Below are 14,391 nucleotides of genomic sequence, written 5' to 3' on the forward strand. Positions count from 1 at the left end.
GGATAGGCCCAGCGGCCAGGTCTCGACCCGTGCTCAAGATTGCATGGCGCGCTACGGTCGAGACGGTAAATCAATAGGCGGCTCAATAGGCGGCACGGCCCCGAGCAAGGGCATGTCGGGGAATGAGCATCGTTTTGGGTAGGTTGCAACGAGATTACCCCTGTAATTGATAGACCATCAGAGTGACAGCTCACGTCGAGCATTTCTTGCATCAATAGCATCAAACCTCTTAATTCTAACGAATCTTTTCTAAATACAAATGCCTATTACCTCTATGATCTTGTTCTAGCGCCCCAACGCCTTTCTCAAACACGTGCACCAATCATCAATTCCCCCTCTCACAGCGATGCCTCCTTGTGAATCTCAATGCTTGGAGGAGCCCCCGTCAACGCCTTGCACTGTGCGTAAATCACAAACTGCCCTCCCACAAGACCACATGTCATCACCACACGAGGTCCCAGGCCCGACAGCAGGAGCCGTTTGGGTCCAAATTCCTTCGCCAGTTGGAACATGCGGCTCGTCGCGCCCTGCTTCGGATCGCCGGCGCCTTTGTTGATGGCCGACAGGAGCGTGTCGGCAGGGTGAGAGAGCACGGCCGCTGCAGCACCGGCCGTGACGCCCGAGGTGAGCTCTACTGCTGTTGACTCGAGTTGTGTGAGCTTCTCCTTGCGCTCGGGGCCCATGGCACGGTAGATGACCTCGTTGACTGCTTCGTGGACCGAGAATTGACCAACAGCAAAGGGAACCTGCTTGAACAGGAGGGGAACAAAGCCAGAGTAGAACCCCTTGAAACCTTCCTCACGTGCCATTCTCCCAAAGCCCGACACCAACCCATTAGCGTAACCTTTCTGAGAGACGAGACGGATGCGCGTAGCCTCGAGTGGACAGAGGAGGATATCGGCAAAGAACTCGGCGGATGCACTGGCAGCGAGGTAGATGCCTGTTCGACGGTCGATGGCCTTCTCGGGTCCTCCGACGAGGGTGATGTACTTCTTCTTGAAGAACTCGTAGCCGGCAAACTTGGCGCCGCCCTGGACCAGGTAACCAACAGCCGTAGGGCCAAAACCCGTGAGAAGCGCTGATGCGCCCTCCTTGGCGACAATGGTCCGACCGGCCTTGAGCATGTTGTAGCCCTTCAAGGCATCATCGACCTGAATCCTCGTCTTGACGACATCAATTGGCGTCGCGGCCTTTAACTGTTAGCTCAAAACGATGCGACATGTGAAGGAAGCACTTACACCATGCGTAGACGTCGCCGCGAGGGCGCCGGCACCAAAGAACTTGACATAGTCACTAGGTGTGAAATTGGGCACTTCAGATTGCTTGGATGCCATTTTGAATGTCGTTTATTTTGAGGCTCATGCTGCTGCGTTGGAAAAGTCGCGTTTGGATGCTTTTATGTTGCGAGACTTGATGACGTCGTTCCGTGGCAGCCGATCGGAAACCTTGGTTCACGGCCGTCGACACGGCGCTTTTGCCGTCATCGGGCCGCTTTGACATTTGGGGGTTTTCTTTACTGATAAGAGTTGTTTTTTGTATGAAAATTAAGCAGAGGGCTAAATCAATCTCTCGCGCAAGTTGAGCATATGCCTTCTCCCAAGGCAAGCCGTCGTTGATCTCAAAAGCGATGCGCTGAAGTCCTCCGTCGCAACCTGGCACCCAAGACCGTCAAGCAGATCGTCGCCCCAATCCGGGAAAGCAAATCTCGTTGTTATCGGCACCGACCACGGCGAGCCGCTCCGTCTCCGGAACACGGCATAACATGACATCACAAGGCGTCCGGCGGTTCCTTTTTGATAATGAAATGTGATATCAATGGGCAATTCGCTTGTTCGGCTTTGTTATCGGCTGTTACTCTATGTCCATCCATTCACGCATAACACCCAAGAACTCGGTCACGTGTGCCGCCCAGCCACCGTTCAAAGGATGGAAGCAACAATTTCACCACAGCAAAAAGCAAAAAGAAGAATGCTTGAGCAAACGTCAAAAATGAATGATGAGAGTGGGATTCGAACCCACGCCTATTTCTAGACTGCGAATCGTTGCTAGTTCTTGTGGAACCTGAACACAGCGCCTTAGACCGCTCGGCCATCTCACCTTGAGTTGTTGAAGGCGAGCGATTTATTGAGCACTATACTGCAAGCGTTTCTACGAGACACGAGTGACTTACTCGACCCGACTTGACTCCTTTGTACATCAGAGTCTCTTTACAAGTGTCCAGTAGAGGCTTCGGGTTGTAGGTGGGGTGGTATGGGAAATGGATGAGGTGTGTCTAGAAGCTGAGTGATTCTGAGTGGTCCTGGAGTAACCAACTGGTACGACTCCCAATACCATGCATGGTCAAATTAACCTAGCACCACAACTCTGCATTTATTCTCATGAAAACAGTCCCTCCTATAGCTAGAAATCCCTCGAGCTAGCTGACTCTTTACTAACCGAGTTTAACTCACTCGTATCTCTCAAGGTTCCCCGACAACTCCTCCGTAGCTCATCTATCCATACTACCCTAGGCCTCCGCCAAGACGAACTGTCTAAACTGGAGCCCACTCCCAGACCGACCTTTCACGTTCTTATCATCGTATAGTTCCCGTTCCTAGCCATCACTAGGCTCGGCTTGGAAACAGCCTACCGTCCCTTCCCCGCTTGTGGGGAGACTTTTGGCTCTCAATTTCGGCCTCATGCTACCTTACTGAGTAATTGAGCGACAGTCACGTGCGGAAACTGAGGCTATAACATGGTGAGGCCTGCTTCTTTGCGGTGTTTTCGCAAGGCTTGGCTCCCCGACTTTTTGCAACTTTTCCTTCATACTTATGGCGGTTGAAGCTTGAGGATCATGTTCAACTATATTGTTCTGGCGGCGACTCTTTCGCTGGCCTGTCCAGCCTTAGCCAGCTATGCCTTCTACGTCGGCAAGAACCTCACCAAGGATGGCAGCGTTATTATCGGAGGCACTGGAGAGGAGGTGTCAAGCCATTGGCTTCAGCTCTTTCCGGCCCGCGATCATCCACCAAATGCGACCATCAGTGTCGGTGTCACCAAGGATGCCACCTTTCCCGGAGAGCTCATTCAGATCCCCCAAGTGAATCATACCCTCCGATACATGAGCATGGAGTACTCAGATTATGAGGGTTTCCCAGCACCATTGACCAATGGCGGTCTCAACGAAAAGGGCGTTACTGTTCGTGATGTCTGGGCAGATAACCGTGAAGAGCTCCTCGAAATGACGCCGAATCCTCAGCACGGCTTGCAGTACAGCGACTTGGCCCGTATCGTCATGGAGAGGGCCAGCACTGCCCGTGAAGGTGTCGAGATTATTGGGGATCTGATCAAAAAGTATGGTGAATCGACTTACGGCGGTAACTCTCATCTCATTGCCGACAAGGACGAGGGCTGGGTCGTTTGGGAGATGGCTGGCGGCAAGAAGCTCTGGGCGGCGCAACGACTGGGACCTAATGATGTCAAGGTCCTCTACCCGGGATACATCGAGGACTTTCCCGTCAACTTTGCCCGAGATCCCGACTTTATGGGCTCCGACAATATCGTGTCGTTCGCTGTTGAGCAAGGGTGGTGGAATGAGAGCTCAGGCAAGCCATTCAACATCTTCAACGTCTACGGGCCGCAAGATCCTCGATACAAGGCCCGCGACGGAGGATACAAGTTCATGTCGCAGGCAGCGCTGGAGAATGCCACCCTCGAGATGGTGCCTTTGACCGAGGAGAAGATGATGGAGAGGGTTCGAGATCCTCGGATTGCCGACGACGAGGCTGGTTACGGACAGGTTGTCAGTCTTCATGCTGGCATCGATCGCGACATGCTGCGGATTTGGAATGCCCCGACTGGTTCTGTGTCGGCGCCTTTTGTCCCCTGGTGGCTTGGCGTTCAGTCAATTCCTCCAGAGTATGGCGAACACCGATACTTGACCACCGGCGCCTCGAGCAGCTTCCTGAACCCCGACTACCAACTTCAGGAAGCCTCTGAGTTTGCCGGCCGAGTGTTTAAGCGGGTGCTATACTACATGTGCTCAGACCCGAACCGCTACCACCCGATTGTAACAGACGTTTTCAAGGACTTTGAGACCGCGTCTAGAGTTCAAGTCCACGGCTGGGTGGAAAAGACAGCTTTGACCATGATCAAGCAGGGTGAGCGGGAGGCCGCGCAGAGTCTACTGACCTTTTATTCGCATACACGTGCGGCTGAGGCGCTTGAGATTGGGCATACGCTGAACAATGCCCTTGACGGCTACATTAAGCTGACTGGACACTGGCGTGGTCCCGTAGGCAAGGAGATTAATGATAGCGGAGAGGGCAATGAGACGGTCAATTGTCTGGTAGGATATGACCCGGACAAGCCCAAGGATTTACAGCCAAACACCAAATAGAGCTTGAAAGGCACAAGCCCCAGAAATAAGACCAATTTAACAAGTCCATGCTATCCCGTGATTGCCGTTCCGTTCCGTTCCGCTTTTCGGCCAAAGTGGATTCGGCCCGGAAGCCCGAAGACCATCCCGGCGGCGCAGTCGAAGCCCCGCATCCGGCAGTATGATATGTAGCGGCCGGGACAAGTCATCCGAAGCTCCCGATACCGCTTGCATCTTTTTGCGGTGTGAGTGAACCGAGGGTGGAGGCATCGTGAGTTAGCCGGGAGTTCCGTGGCAACCTGACCTCACTCAATTCGGAGGTCGCCGCGGAAAAACCCCGCTTGTTAATTTGCCCCCCCGACTTTCGACTTCTCCGCCAACCAGGCTGTCGTGATATCTAAACATCCCTTTCCACAAAAGCTAGTGAAGAAGGCGGGTCTTGCAATTGAAGCCGTCATGTCGAAACGAACTTGGTCAGAGACTGAGAACGGCACCGCCGGAGCTGAGCAGCAGTTTCCTCCGCAGATCTCGAGAAAGGTCAAGGCTTGCACGGCTTGCCGGAGACACAAGGTGAGGGCTCATTGGGCTATAGTGACGGGTAAAGTTGACTAATGGGTGCTAGATAAAATGCTTGATTGACGAGAGTGGTCCGCCATGCCGACGTTGCGCGGAGAAGAACTTGAGTTGTGTCCTGGGCAAGAGTCTTCAGACCATCCTGGATGAGAAGTCACAGTGGGTTATTCATCTCCAATTGAGTCTTGACATTCTTTAACAAAAACTTAGGTTCTCTCAGGATCTGCTACAAGACCTTGAACAGATGCATGGCTTTCTGAAGCAAGTCGCCGGAAAACTTGACCTCGAATTACCAGCATTACGCTCATCCGCTGGTGCGGAACCCCCTAAAGAAGACTCCCCCGGTCACTCAATTCCCTCCAACAAGGGCCATCACGTTCCATCCCGCGATAACTCGCCCAAACTGATGCCGGAAGATGAGGGCCTCCCTTACGTGCCCATCCACTCTCTCTATGCCCTCACCAAACTACGAGCTCTTCGATCTCCCGACGACGTCGACTCACAACACAGCCAAGGCATCGATGACTTCATCACAAGGCGCTCCATCTCTCTGGCTGATGCAGAAAGACTATTCAGCTTCTACCGGAGGCGCCTAAATCCATACATATACCTCATCGGCTGCCCCTACGAGTCATTACAAGAACTAAGACAAAAAAGCCAGTTCTTACTCGTAGCCATTCTCACAGTTGCTTCTCTGCACGACTCAACAGCCGACTCCCTGTATCCCATCTGCAGCTCTGAGTTTCGAAGGCTCATCGAGATGACAATCTTTGAGAGACGGCTAGACCGTGATTACTTGCGGGCTCTCTGTATTGGTTCATACTGGCTAAGTGATGTATCGTGGATGCTTTCTGGGCACGCGATCCGTCGAGCTGCTGAATTTGATCTTCATAACAGCTACGACAGAGCCATCGAGGATTCAAGTGCCGAGGATGCCGACTGCGCGAGGATATGGTATATTCTCTATGTCTGCGACCAACAACTGGCAACATTGTATGGCCGGCCATCAATCGTGCAAGAAGATGCTGCAACACAGAGCGTGATCAACTTTCTCCACTGTCCAGTCGCGAATGAAGAGGACCGGCGACTTCTCAGTCAAGTTGCGTCAGTCAGCATCCTCAGGAGTATCAGGGAGTTGTTCAGCATCAACAAGGGCAAGCCAATACCGAGGATGCATCTAAATCACATCACCCACTTTCGAAAGCAGCTTGATCAGTGGTTTGACTTTTGGACGAAACAGGTTCAAGGTGAGATTTCTTTCTGATATAGTCCTCTGGAGTTACCACTGACAGAGCGTTTAGAACAATGGCCAGGTATTGGAGGCTTCCCTCGAAAAGGCATCATCCTCCACTACAACTTTGCTCAACTCTACCTCTACTCCCACGTCTTCCGCGGCTTGTCGAAGAACGACCCCGTCCCACACTACTTTCTCGATTGTGCTCTCAACGCTATTTCGACTGCGACAACAATCATCGACAAGTTCATAAACGATCCCGATGTCGCCCTGGGTATCGTTGGCATGCCCTCATACGTTCACTCCATGACGGCATTCGCTTCCATGTTTCTCACCAAAGTCGCAACCAAATACGACGATCTCATTGAGAAAGAAAAAGTGTATGATCTAATCACAGGTCTTGTACAACAGTTTCGATCACAACCAGCAGGAAAATGGCATCTAGCCAACCTAATGATCAGTGGGTTAGAGAGGATGGCGCAAACACTCAAGCCTGTTGCCCCAGGAGAGACGGGAATTGGTACGGGTCTCGAAATGGATCCGAGCATGGACACGACAGGTCAGATGCCCGGCGTGGATAACCTCTTTTCTGATTTGGCAGGCGATTTCTTTTTCAACTACGACATGAGCTTTGGACTTTCTGGCCCTTCATAAGCGGCACGGCGTTGGCACACATGTTCTTTTTGGCGAGCAAGGTAAGGCGGAATGTAATCAACAACTTTAAGTCAAGATGTCTCGGTAAAATGCCCTTGATTCTATGACTACCATTACCATTATATTTGATGTAACATACACAAACTCATAGCGTTCATACTCAAACTTTCTATCGATTTTAGCTTCTATATTGATTAGGCAGACCTAAACCTTTGAAAAGAGAGTACTTCATTGCTCCTCAGCTGCAACCCCTGGCATGGGAAACCTAATGTGTTCACTCAGTCAACGTTAGTCAGACTTTCAACATGCATCTTTTCCACAACCTTGTTCCAGGTTGCCTAGGGAGAAAGCAAAGTTTTCTTCTGCTTCACAATGTATACATTATCAATGATAAAAGAAGGTTTGTTGAGGCACACAAGCTTACAATCAGTATGTCGCGCTTTTGGGTATAAATAATTTCAGACGTCTCTCTTGGTTTCAGTCAACCAACATTCCACCATTATCATTGCATCTCAGCTCGCTAGAATCAACAACTCATTACTCACCATCATGATGACAATGGAATTCTTCAAGGGCATGTACCAGTCCTTCATCACCCGTAGTAAGTCGAGTCTTTCTCCCCAGATCCGAATGATTACTGACCTTTCAGCCCCCCATGATTCACTTTCGGGCAAGGAGTGGCAACTACAGTTCCGGCTTTCTTCAGACCCCGAAAGCCTGCTGAGTGACTCGCTACAAGACATGTCCGAGGACTGGACTGCTCACCTGGACCTTGCCACCTCGGACCTTCCCAGCCTCATGCATGACGGCCTCTACTTGACCCAAGAGAATGTCCAAGTGCTCGAGAACTACGTTCATCGGGCCTACTCAGATAAGCGCAAGCGCTACTTCCTTCACCGCTATTTCACCGTCGTCGATCCAAAGTGGCCAGGCAAGCTCTGTGTCGTCTCATGGAATTACGAGGCAGTCAGGGATTTTCGGATTCACCATCTTTCAGCAGACAAGGTGCATAACGCCATGGTCTCGAATAGTGATGGGAATCCGGTATACTACTACGACGTGCTCAATCCAGAGAAAAACGCGAATTACATATATGACGACATGCCCATGAGCGGACTCTGGCCATTCCCTAGGAAGGAAGATGGGGCGAAAGATCAGGAAGTGTCGAAGCGCGAAAGAGAGGATCGTGATCAAAAGGAGGAGGAGGAGCGAAAAGAGACAGAGGAAGGCGAGGAAGTGTTAAAGGACGAAGGAGGAGGCAACGAGGGTGAGGAGACTAAGTGGGAGGAGGGAGAGCCGGACGACTTTTCAGCTTGGGAGGAGGAAGGGCTGGACGCCTTTTCAGATTGGGAGTATGGGGACTCAATGATTGACTCGTGGTGGGATTGACGGACGCCAATAGTGAACCACGCGGTGGTTGCTTGTCTAGATATCTTGATTCGGATGAATAGCAACAACCTGAAGCCACAACCTGAAGTCCTACTTTGCCCGACATTCCCTCTGGCTCAATGGTAAGAGAAGTGACTGAATCAACCGTCATGGCGTAGGTGCCTCGACAAGTCCGGCTCTCACTAGAGGCATATCACTTTCCTCATGTTCATACAACTGCTCTCATGGCGCTTTCTTCGTCCTCTAACTGACACCTATTGCACTTTCCTCTCATTCTCGTTCATCCCCATCTTGTATTTATGGCCTTTCTCGTCCTCGTCTTCTCTTCTCTTCTTTCTTTTCTCCTCAAGTCCAATATCATCATGGCAGTGTAACTACCCCCCTGTCCAACACAATCCAGTCCGTGATTCACCGTGACCATGCTAACTTGCATCACCAGCAAGCTTTTTTCTTTCCGCGTCGTTCTTGGCCGCCAACGGCCACAGCAAGAGCAACAACCACCACCGACAACCACATCACCACCACAACCACTCACAACCATCACCAGACCCGAGCCCGCACGCCCCCGCCCCTCTTCCACACCGCACCTCGAGCCTGGAAGACGGCCCAGTCCCGAGTCGGCCCGTTGGGAGCCCCAGGCCACTCAGTAAGTCAACCCGTCTCACCACCCTTTGTGAACTCACTGACGATGATCCCCCGTTCTGCAGAAGCCAAATGGATGGGGCGACCACGGGCCGTGGGCCGTTCCCCTTCTGGGTCGAGGTTGCGGCTATACCCGAGGGGGGCTGGGAGGCGTCTCTGCGGGCTGGGTTTGGTCCAGAGTGGTTGTGGTGGTCCGTGGTGGTGGTTGTCGTGCTCTTGCTGTGGTCGTCGGCGATGGCGTGGGTACTCCGCCGTGGTCGATATTTTTATCAACATGATACCAACATCGTTACACATCTCTACAACATCGCTACAATAGCGTCAACATCAATACAACAGCGTCAACCCAGCTTGCATTGTGCCCGTGTTTGACCGTGAAAACCGCTGGCCATATCGTGACCTATACCTGAGACTGAGAACATCTTTGCCTAATACATATTAAACCCGCGATGATTATCATCCTAAATGTGTAAATCTTACATATAGACTGTACTAACTCTGGCCTCAATCGCCTCAAAAACGTCTGTCGGGGATGACGAGGGCAGTCTGACGAGAGCCAGGGTTGTATGACCAAAGTAGCAATACAGGCAACAAATTATCGAGAGCAAAAGACGAACTCGTTCAAAGTGTCTTGATATCACGGCTAGCTACCTCACCAACTAACCTCATCTTCATCCCGAAACGCCCAAGTCCCATTAAACGCCTCAAGCCCGCACAAGATAAAAAGTCCCTACACTTCACGGCCTCACGGCACCGCCATCCTTCTCCATCTCCTGAACGTACTTTTCCCAAATGTCGACGACATGGCCGTAGAACTCGACGTGGGCGTCGGCCAGGCCGCCCAGCTGCGTCTTCATCTCGATGCGCTTGATGCGCTCAAAGTCAGCCACCTCCTTAACCACCTCGTCGTCAAACATGTCGCTCGTCTTCCGGGCGCTCTCCACCTCGTGGGTTAGCTCCTCTACCCGCAGCTCCAGCTTGCGAGCGCGCTCCCGACGGGCCTGCTCATGGTCTACGCCGCGAACGTCTTCAATCTTGGCACGCAGGAATCCACCTGCTCCGCCGCCGGAGCCGTGACCAGACTGTAGCGTGTCACGCTCTGTAGTCGACTTGTTGAGGTACTCTGTCAGTTGCTCATAGTCGAGCTGCTTCTGCTCGCGAGCCTTGAGAAGACCCTTGAGGGCCATTGAGTAAGCCTGCATATCTCGCAGAGAGCCGAGGTAATCCTGATCTGTGACATCCTTCAGTTCCCGGAGGTGAGTCGCCGTATCCTCAATAGAAGCAGCAAAGGCATGGACAGCAGGCTCAACATGAGGCTCAAGAGGAATGAGCTTCTGGAACTGCTCAGCGAGGTCGCGCAGATCAACCTCTAGATCTGTCTCGCGACGGGCCACACGCGCAATGACCTTTTCGATATGGCCGAGGTCATCATCCAACTTGTCGCTCTTGTCTTTGACCTCAATAAACCGTCGATCCGGGCGATGGACCTTGGTAAAGGCATTAATAAAGGTATCGGCAAAGTTATCAAACACGCCAGTAGACCCAGCATCGCTCGTAGAGCTAGTCCTCGCGCCCCGGCTGCGCATGGTGGCGTTCCAGTCGGGGCTCTCGAGAAAGACGTGCAGGATCGGGGCGCGGCGCAGCGTGGGGTGGAGAGACAGGCGGACGAGGAAGCGTTGGAGAGAGTTTGCGCGGCGGGCGGTAAAGTCGGAGCCGAAGCGGTCGCCGCGGACGTACTCCATGCGCTGCTTGTCGGGCAGAGGGGGGACGGCGGCGGCGGGAAAGTCGCGGGTGAGCTGCTTGTAGAGGAAGACGAAGTCGGTGAAGCGTCGGCGGACGGTGGTGGTTGAGCGCTGGAAGGAGGAGAAGGTGGACTGTGGCTGTTAGCATCTGAAAGGATACTTGAGGTAATGGGGATACACACGTTGGTGGTGATCAGATACGATACGAATGCGTCCTTGGTGCCGTCATTCTCCTTGATGGGAGTGCCGACAGTGCACTCGAGCCTCTCGTTACCCAACGAAGGAGCATCGGCCTCAAGGCCAGTAGCAGGTCCATTCATATCATGTCCAGGCTGCTCAGCAGGCGGGATAGTCCTCGAAGTCTGATCATGTACATGGTCGCTCCACGAGACATTAGAGAAGTCGTCTTGATCCATGGCCGTCATTGAGGTGGACCGGGAGTGCGGGCAGCGCGGGGCCGTCGGCTATCAAGGATTTCGGGATACGGGTGAGGTCGCGGGACGTTGCTGATACTCGCGCGGGGAGAGATAGAGAAAAGGTAAAGATAAAATGATCGCGAGGCTGTAGGTTGAGAGAGGCTGAGGGTTTGACGCGGGCGGAGTTGGCGGGAGGTTGAAGCTCGAGAGGTCGTAAGTGAGTGTGGGGAGCTGGTATGTGGCGCAGGGACCAAGTCGAGATGGAGATGACTTGGGAGGGTCGGGGAGACAGTGATTGCGTGCATCAATATGGGGTATTGAGGCCAAATGAAATCTTCCATGGATTTAATACAGCGCCTTCATTCTTTTGATGATTTCGAATTCATTTGAAAACAGTGATGCGCAGCCTACTTGATGCCTTACTCTCCTTCACCAAGTACCCCCTACCAATGATCTACGCAACTGAGGCTGGGCCACGATGACGCAGCCGGCTCCATCTCAGGCTTCCACTTTGCTCCCGCGCCTTGACATTCAGCTTCACATGCACCAAGACGCATTCAATCATAGACTCTCGGTGGTATTCATCCAATCTGGGCTATGGCCACGTATGTACAAAAAAAAAAATATCAGTGGAATCTATTGCTTTCCTGTGTCGAGAGTTGTCTATCCCAGTAGTAGTAGTAATCTCTTGCGGACCTCTCGGGGAGTCCGTTTTGATACAGCGCCATTGTTCCCATCCATCCCACCCTTGATGCCATACCATACAGTCATACATATGAAACAACTCCCAATCCCAAGTTCAAGTGTTCGTGGTACATGAGCCAGCTCCGCGGCCGGCCTCTCACTTCTGCTCCTGCTGCTTGGCAGCGCCAGCGCTCGCTCGGATCTCAGCCTCCATAATCTCGGCCGTCTCAGCAGCCTTGTTCAACTCCTTCTCCGCCTCCACCATCTCACCAACTTGCTTCTTGCCTAGACCCTCGGCCTCAGCAAGAGCCTGTCTCTCCTCCTTCTCATCAATATCATCAACATCTCGGGGCGTGGCAAAGCCAGAGCTTGTGCTGGCGTGGTCTTGCTCGGCCTCATCCTCGATAAGATCCTGCTGCTCCTTGATAACCTCGAGTCGCTGCTTGTTGGTAGCCGCACCCTCAGCGGTGTGCACCTCAAGCTCAATCTCGTGGTAAAGCTCCTCGGGGATGGCCGACAGAACACCGACGAGGGCCTCAATCTGGCTAGAGCCCTCACCAGAACCCTGACCGTACATGTAGGCGTTGCTCAGCACGAGGAGTGTTGAGGGAACGCCCTCCTTAAGTCGGAGGTCGAGCCAAGTCTGGAGATCGCTTCGCATCCGGGCGGGGGAAACGCTGTGTGTTCGGATACCTCGGGCAGCGCAAGCACCTTGGAGCTCGGCCACGGTCAGGCTGTCAATGCCCTCAAAGCTGATGGCCTTGTCGTCTCGCTTGATCTGTCGCATACGGTGACGGATCTGGTATCGGAGCATCATGTCGGTTCCGAATGTGTTGAGGTTCATGTATCGGCACATGGAAACGAGCTGGGGTCGTGACAAGTTGTCGAGGGTCAAATCATCCCGGAACACCTTGCAGACCTTGATGACATCCTCGGCAGTGGGAGCCTCGCCGGTGGCCCGCACCTTGCGGAAAAAGTTGGAAAACTCCTCTCTTTGTGTTGTAGCCTGGCTCAGAGGCAGACCCGTCTCGCCGAGTGTCTGTCGAAGGAAAGTGCTGACTTCCTTTCGTGTTGCTCGCAAAAGAGTGGCCTTGGCCTCCTTGGACTTGGCACCCTCGAACGTGCTGGGGAGCATGTTGGGGAAGAGCTTGAGGGCGAGGGGCAGAAGCGCCTCACCCAGAGGGACAATAATGAAGACGGAAAAGGGCACTAACCGACCCAGGTCCTGGACTGTTCGCTGCAGCTGCTTGTTCTCGCGACGGGTGAGCTCGTATCCAGCGGCCATCTTGAGGGCCAATCGCCAGCTGATCTTGATCTCGGTGCCGAGCAGCTTGGATCCGTCCCAGTAGTGTTGGGCCTCCTTCTTGACCTTTTGCCACATGGTCAACTTCTTCTCCTCCTGGTCCTTCTTGGCGGCATCAGACTTCTCCATGACACCCTCTTTGGTTGCAACAACCTCTGCCTTGGTCGCCTCGGCTGAAGCTTCGGCGGGCTTCGCAACTGCGGACTCCTTGGGCTGGGCATCAAGCTTCTTCTCCTCCTTCTTGGCGACTGTAGTGCTGGGATCCTTCGGGAGAGGCTTCTTAGCCATCTCGGCGTTGAATCCAGGGGGTGGGCCGGAAAGGGGACCGTCGGGGCGATGGTGCTCAGTGCCCATTGATCGGAGCGGGATCAAGATGGCAATGGCCGGAACCTTTGCATGGCGGCTGACATGGCGACCGAGAACGGCGGGAGAAACACCGCGAGAGAGAGCCCTGGCTGCGATGAAAGTCAGTACAACAACCTCAACGGCGATGATGACCGGCGGCGAAGCCGATAAGGCAGTTGCTCACCATTACCCAACAAGGGGTTCCGGGCAACGGCCCTGCGAGCGACGTTGGAGGAAGCGCTCATAGCGAGCCGAAGTGTCGGGAAGAATCTGGATTGCGAAACGAAGAGAAGGGCTGAACTGAATTCGATCGATCTCGCGTAGGGTAAGAAACGATGGCACAATCTAGGTTAAAGAAGATGAAGATGAAGGAGGGACAGAGTGGATGCGCAGTCTAAGTTCTCAAGGTGGTGGTAGTGGTGGTTACGAGATATTGGATTGGATCTCCCCCATCCCGTGCTAAGCCCAGCCGGGCGGAAGAGCTGGCGTTCCGTTATCCGACAGGCGAGCCGGGGTTCGCCGCATCCGTAGAATCTGTTTTTCCGGTCGCGGCCCCTCCTCCTCCATCCTCGCCTCCCCGTTCTCGCTCTCAAGGCTCACATCTCCGGTCGCCAACATCCAATCCCTGCCCTCGACTTGGGCTTGCGTCAGCAGAGATGAGGGAGCAACAGTCACGTGTCTTGCCGGGAGTCCCGTCTCCCCTCAACAAAAGAAGACAAATCCCCTGCATGTGAAATTTACGGGTCGAGGCCAGCTCTCAACAGACGAGAAGAGACAAGAACTCCGCCATATCTCCGAAGACATTTGCCGAGTTTAGTTTTTTATGCAGATTTCCCTTTCCTTTGTCAGCCGCTGCTGCTGCTCTGAGCTGTCACTCCCCAGTCAATTGGTTGCCTGGTGGCTTCATCGCTGTCTCACATCGACCATGTCATGGGCTGCTTCTGGTGTGTCTGAGCTGGCATGGAAGCCCAGAGTCATGAGACATTTGGGCATTGGTCGGGATTGTTTGCGTCGTGTACTTGATTGAAGCCATCCACGTATAATCTTTGAGG

At 53.2% G+C, this 14,391-nt stretch overlaps 6 protein-coding genes and 1 non-coding gene across 7 annotated transcripts; 3 read left to right on the forward strand and 4 right to left on the reverse strand.

Annotated features, from left to right (window-relative positions):
* Nucleotides 1–338: 338 nt before the first annotated feature.
* Nucleotides 339–1,318, reverse strand: LRP88_11762 (mitochondrial carrier domain-containing protein; the record flags this gene model as incomplete). The annotated part of the gene is made up of 2 exons (XM_083248181.1): nucleotides 339–1,190; nucleotides 1,241–1,318. The coding sequence occupies 2 exons, from the start codon at nucleotides 1,316–1,318 to the stop codon at nucleotides 339–341; spliced, it is 930 nt and encodes a 309-aa protein (XP_083095611.1).
* A 676-nt stretch (nucleotides 1,319–1,994) lies between these two features.
* Nucleotides 1,995–2,098, reverse strand: LRP88_11763. Its single transcript has one exon. It is a non-coding gene; the product is annotated as a tRNA-Leu (tRNA).
* A 735-nt stretch (nucleotides 2,099–2,833) lies between these two features.
* LRP88_11764 (uncharacterized protein) lies at nucleotides 2,834–4,378 on the forward strand (the record flags this gene model as incomplete). Its single annotated transcript, XM_083248182.1, has 1 exon — nucleotides 2,834–4,378. One exon carries the CDS (start codon nucleotides 2,834–2,836, stop codon nucleotides 4,376–4,378), a length of 1,545 nt encoding a protein of 514 aa, XP_083095612.1.
* Nucleotides 4,379–4,813: 435 nt separating this feature from the next.
* LRP88_11765 (Zn(II)2Cys6 transcription factor) lies at nucleotides 4,814–6,818 on the forward strand (the record flags this gene model as incomplete). Its single annotated transcript, XM_083248183.1, has 4 exons — nucleotides 4,814–4,927; nucleotides 4,980–5,089; nucleotides 5,141–6,177; nucleotides 6,232–6,818. The coding sequence occupies 4 exons, from the start codon at nucleotides 4,814–4,816 to the stop codon at nucleotides 6,816–6,818; spliced, it is 1,848 nt and encodes a 615-aa protein (XP_083095613.1).
* A 549-nt stretch (nucleotides 6,819–7,367) lies between these two features.
* On the forward strand, nucleotides 7,368–8,207 carry LRP88_11766 (uncharacterized protein; the record flags this gene model as incomplete). Its single annotated transcript, XM_083248184.1, has 2 exons — nucleotides 7,368–7,419; nucleotides 7,468–8,207. 2 exons carry the CDS (start codon nucleotides 7,368–7,370, stop codon nucleotides 8,205–8,207), a joined length of 792 nt encoding a protein of 263 aa, XP_083095614.1.
* Nucleotides 8,208–9,586: 1,379 nt separating this feature from the next.
* Nucleotides 9,587–11,016, reverse strand: LRP88_11767 (sorting nexin-4; the record flags this gene model as incomplete). The annotated part of the gene is made up of 2 exons (XM_083248185.1): nucleotides 9,587–10,723; nucleotides 10,774–11,016. 2 exons carry the CDS (start codon nucleotides 11,014–11,016, stop codon nucleotides 9,587–9,589), a joined length of 1,380 nt encoding a protein of 459 aa, XP_083095615.1.
* Nucleotides 11,017–11,848: 832 nt separating this feature from the next.
* Nucleotides 11,849–13,584, reverse strand: LRP88_11768 (LETM1-like protein-domain-containing protein; the record flags this gene model as incomplete). The annotated part of the gene is made up of 2 exons (XM_083248186.1): nucleotides 11,849–13,449; nucleotides 13,524–13,584. The coding sequence occupies 2 exons, from the start codon at nucleotides 13,582–13,584 to the stop codon at nucleotides 11,849–11,851; spliced, it is 1,662 nt and encodes a 553-aa protein (XP_083095616.1).
* Nucleotides 13,585–14,391: the final 807 nt, after the last annotated feature.

The sequence above is a fragment of the Fusarium phalaenopsidis genome (genome assembly GCF_050370095.1).
Source record: "Fusarium phalaenopsidis strain FUZ10S chromosome Unknown contig_32316, whole genome shotgun sequence".
NCBI lineage: Eukaryota > Fungi > Ascomycota > Sordariomycetes > Hypocreales > Nectriaceae > Fusarium > Fusarium phalaenopsidis.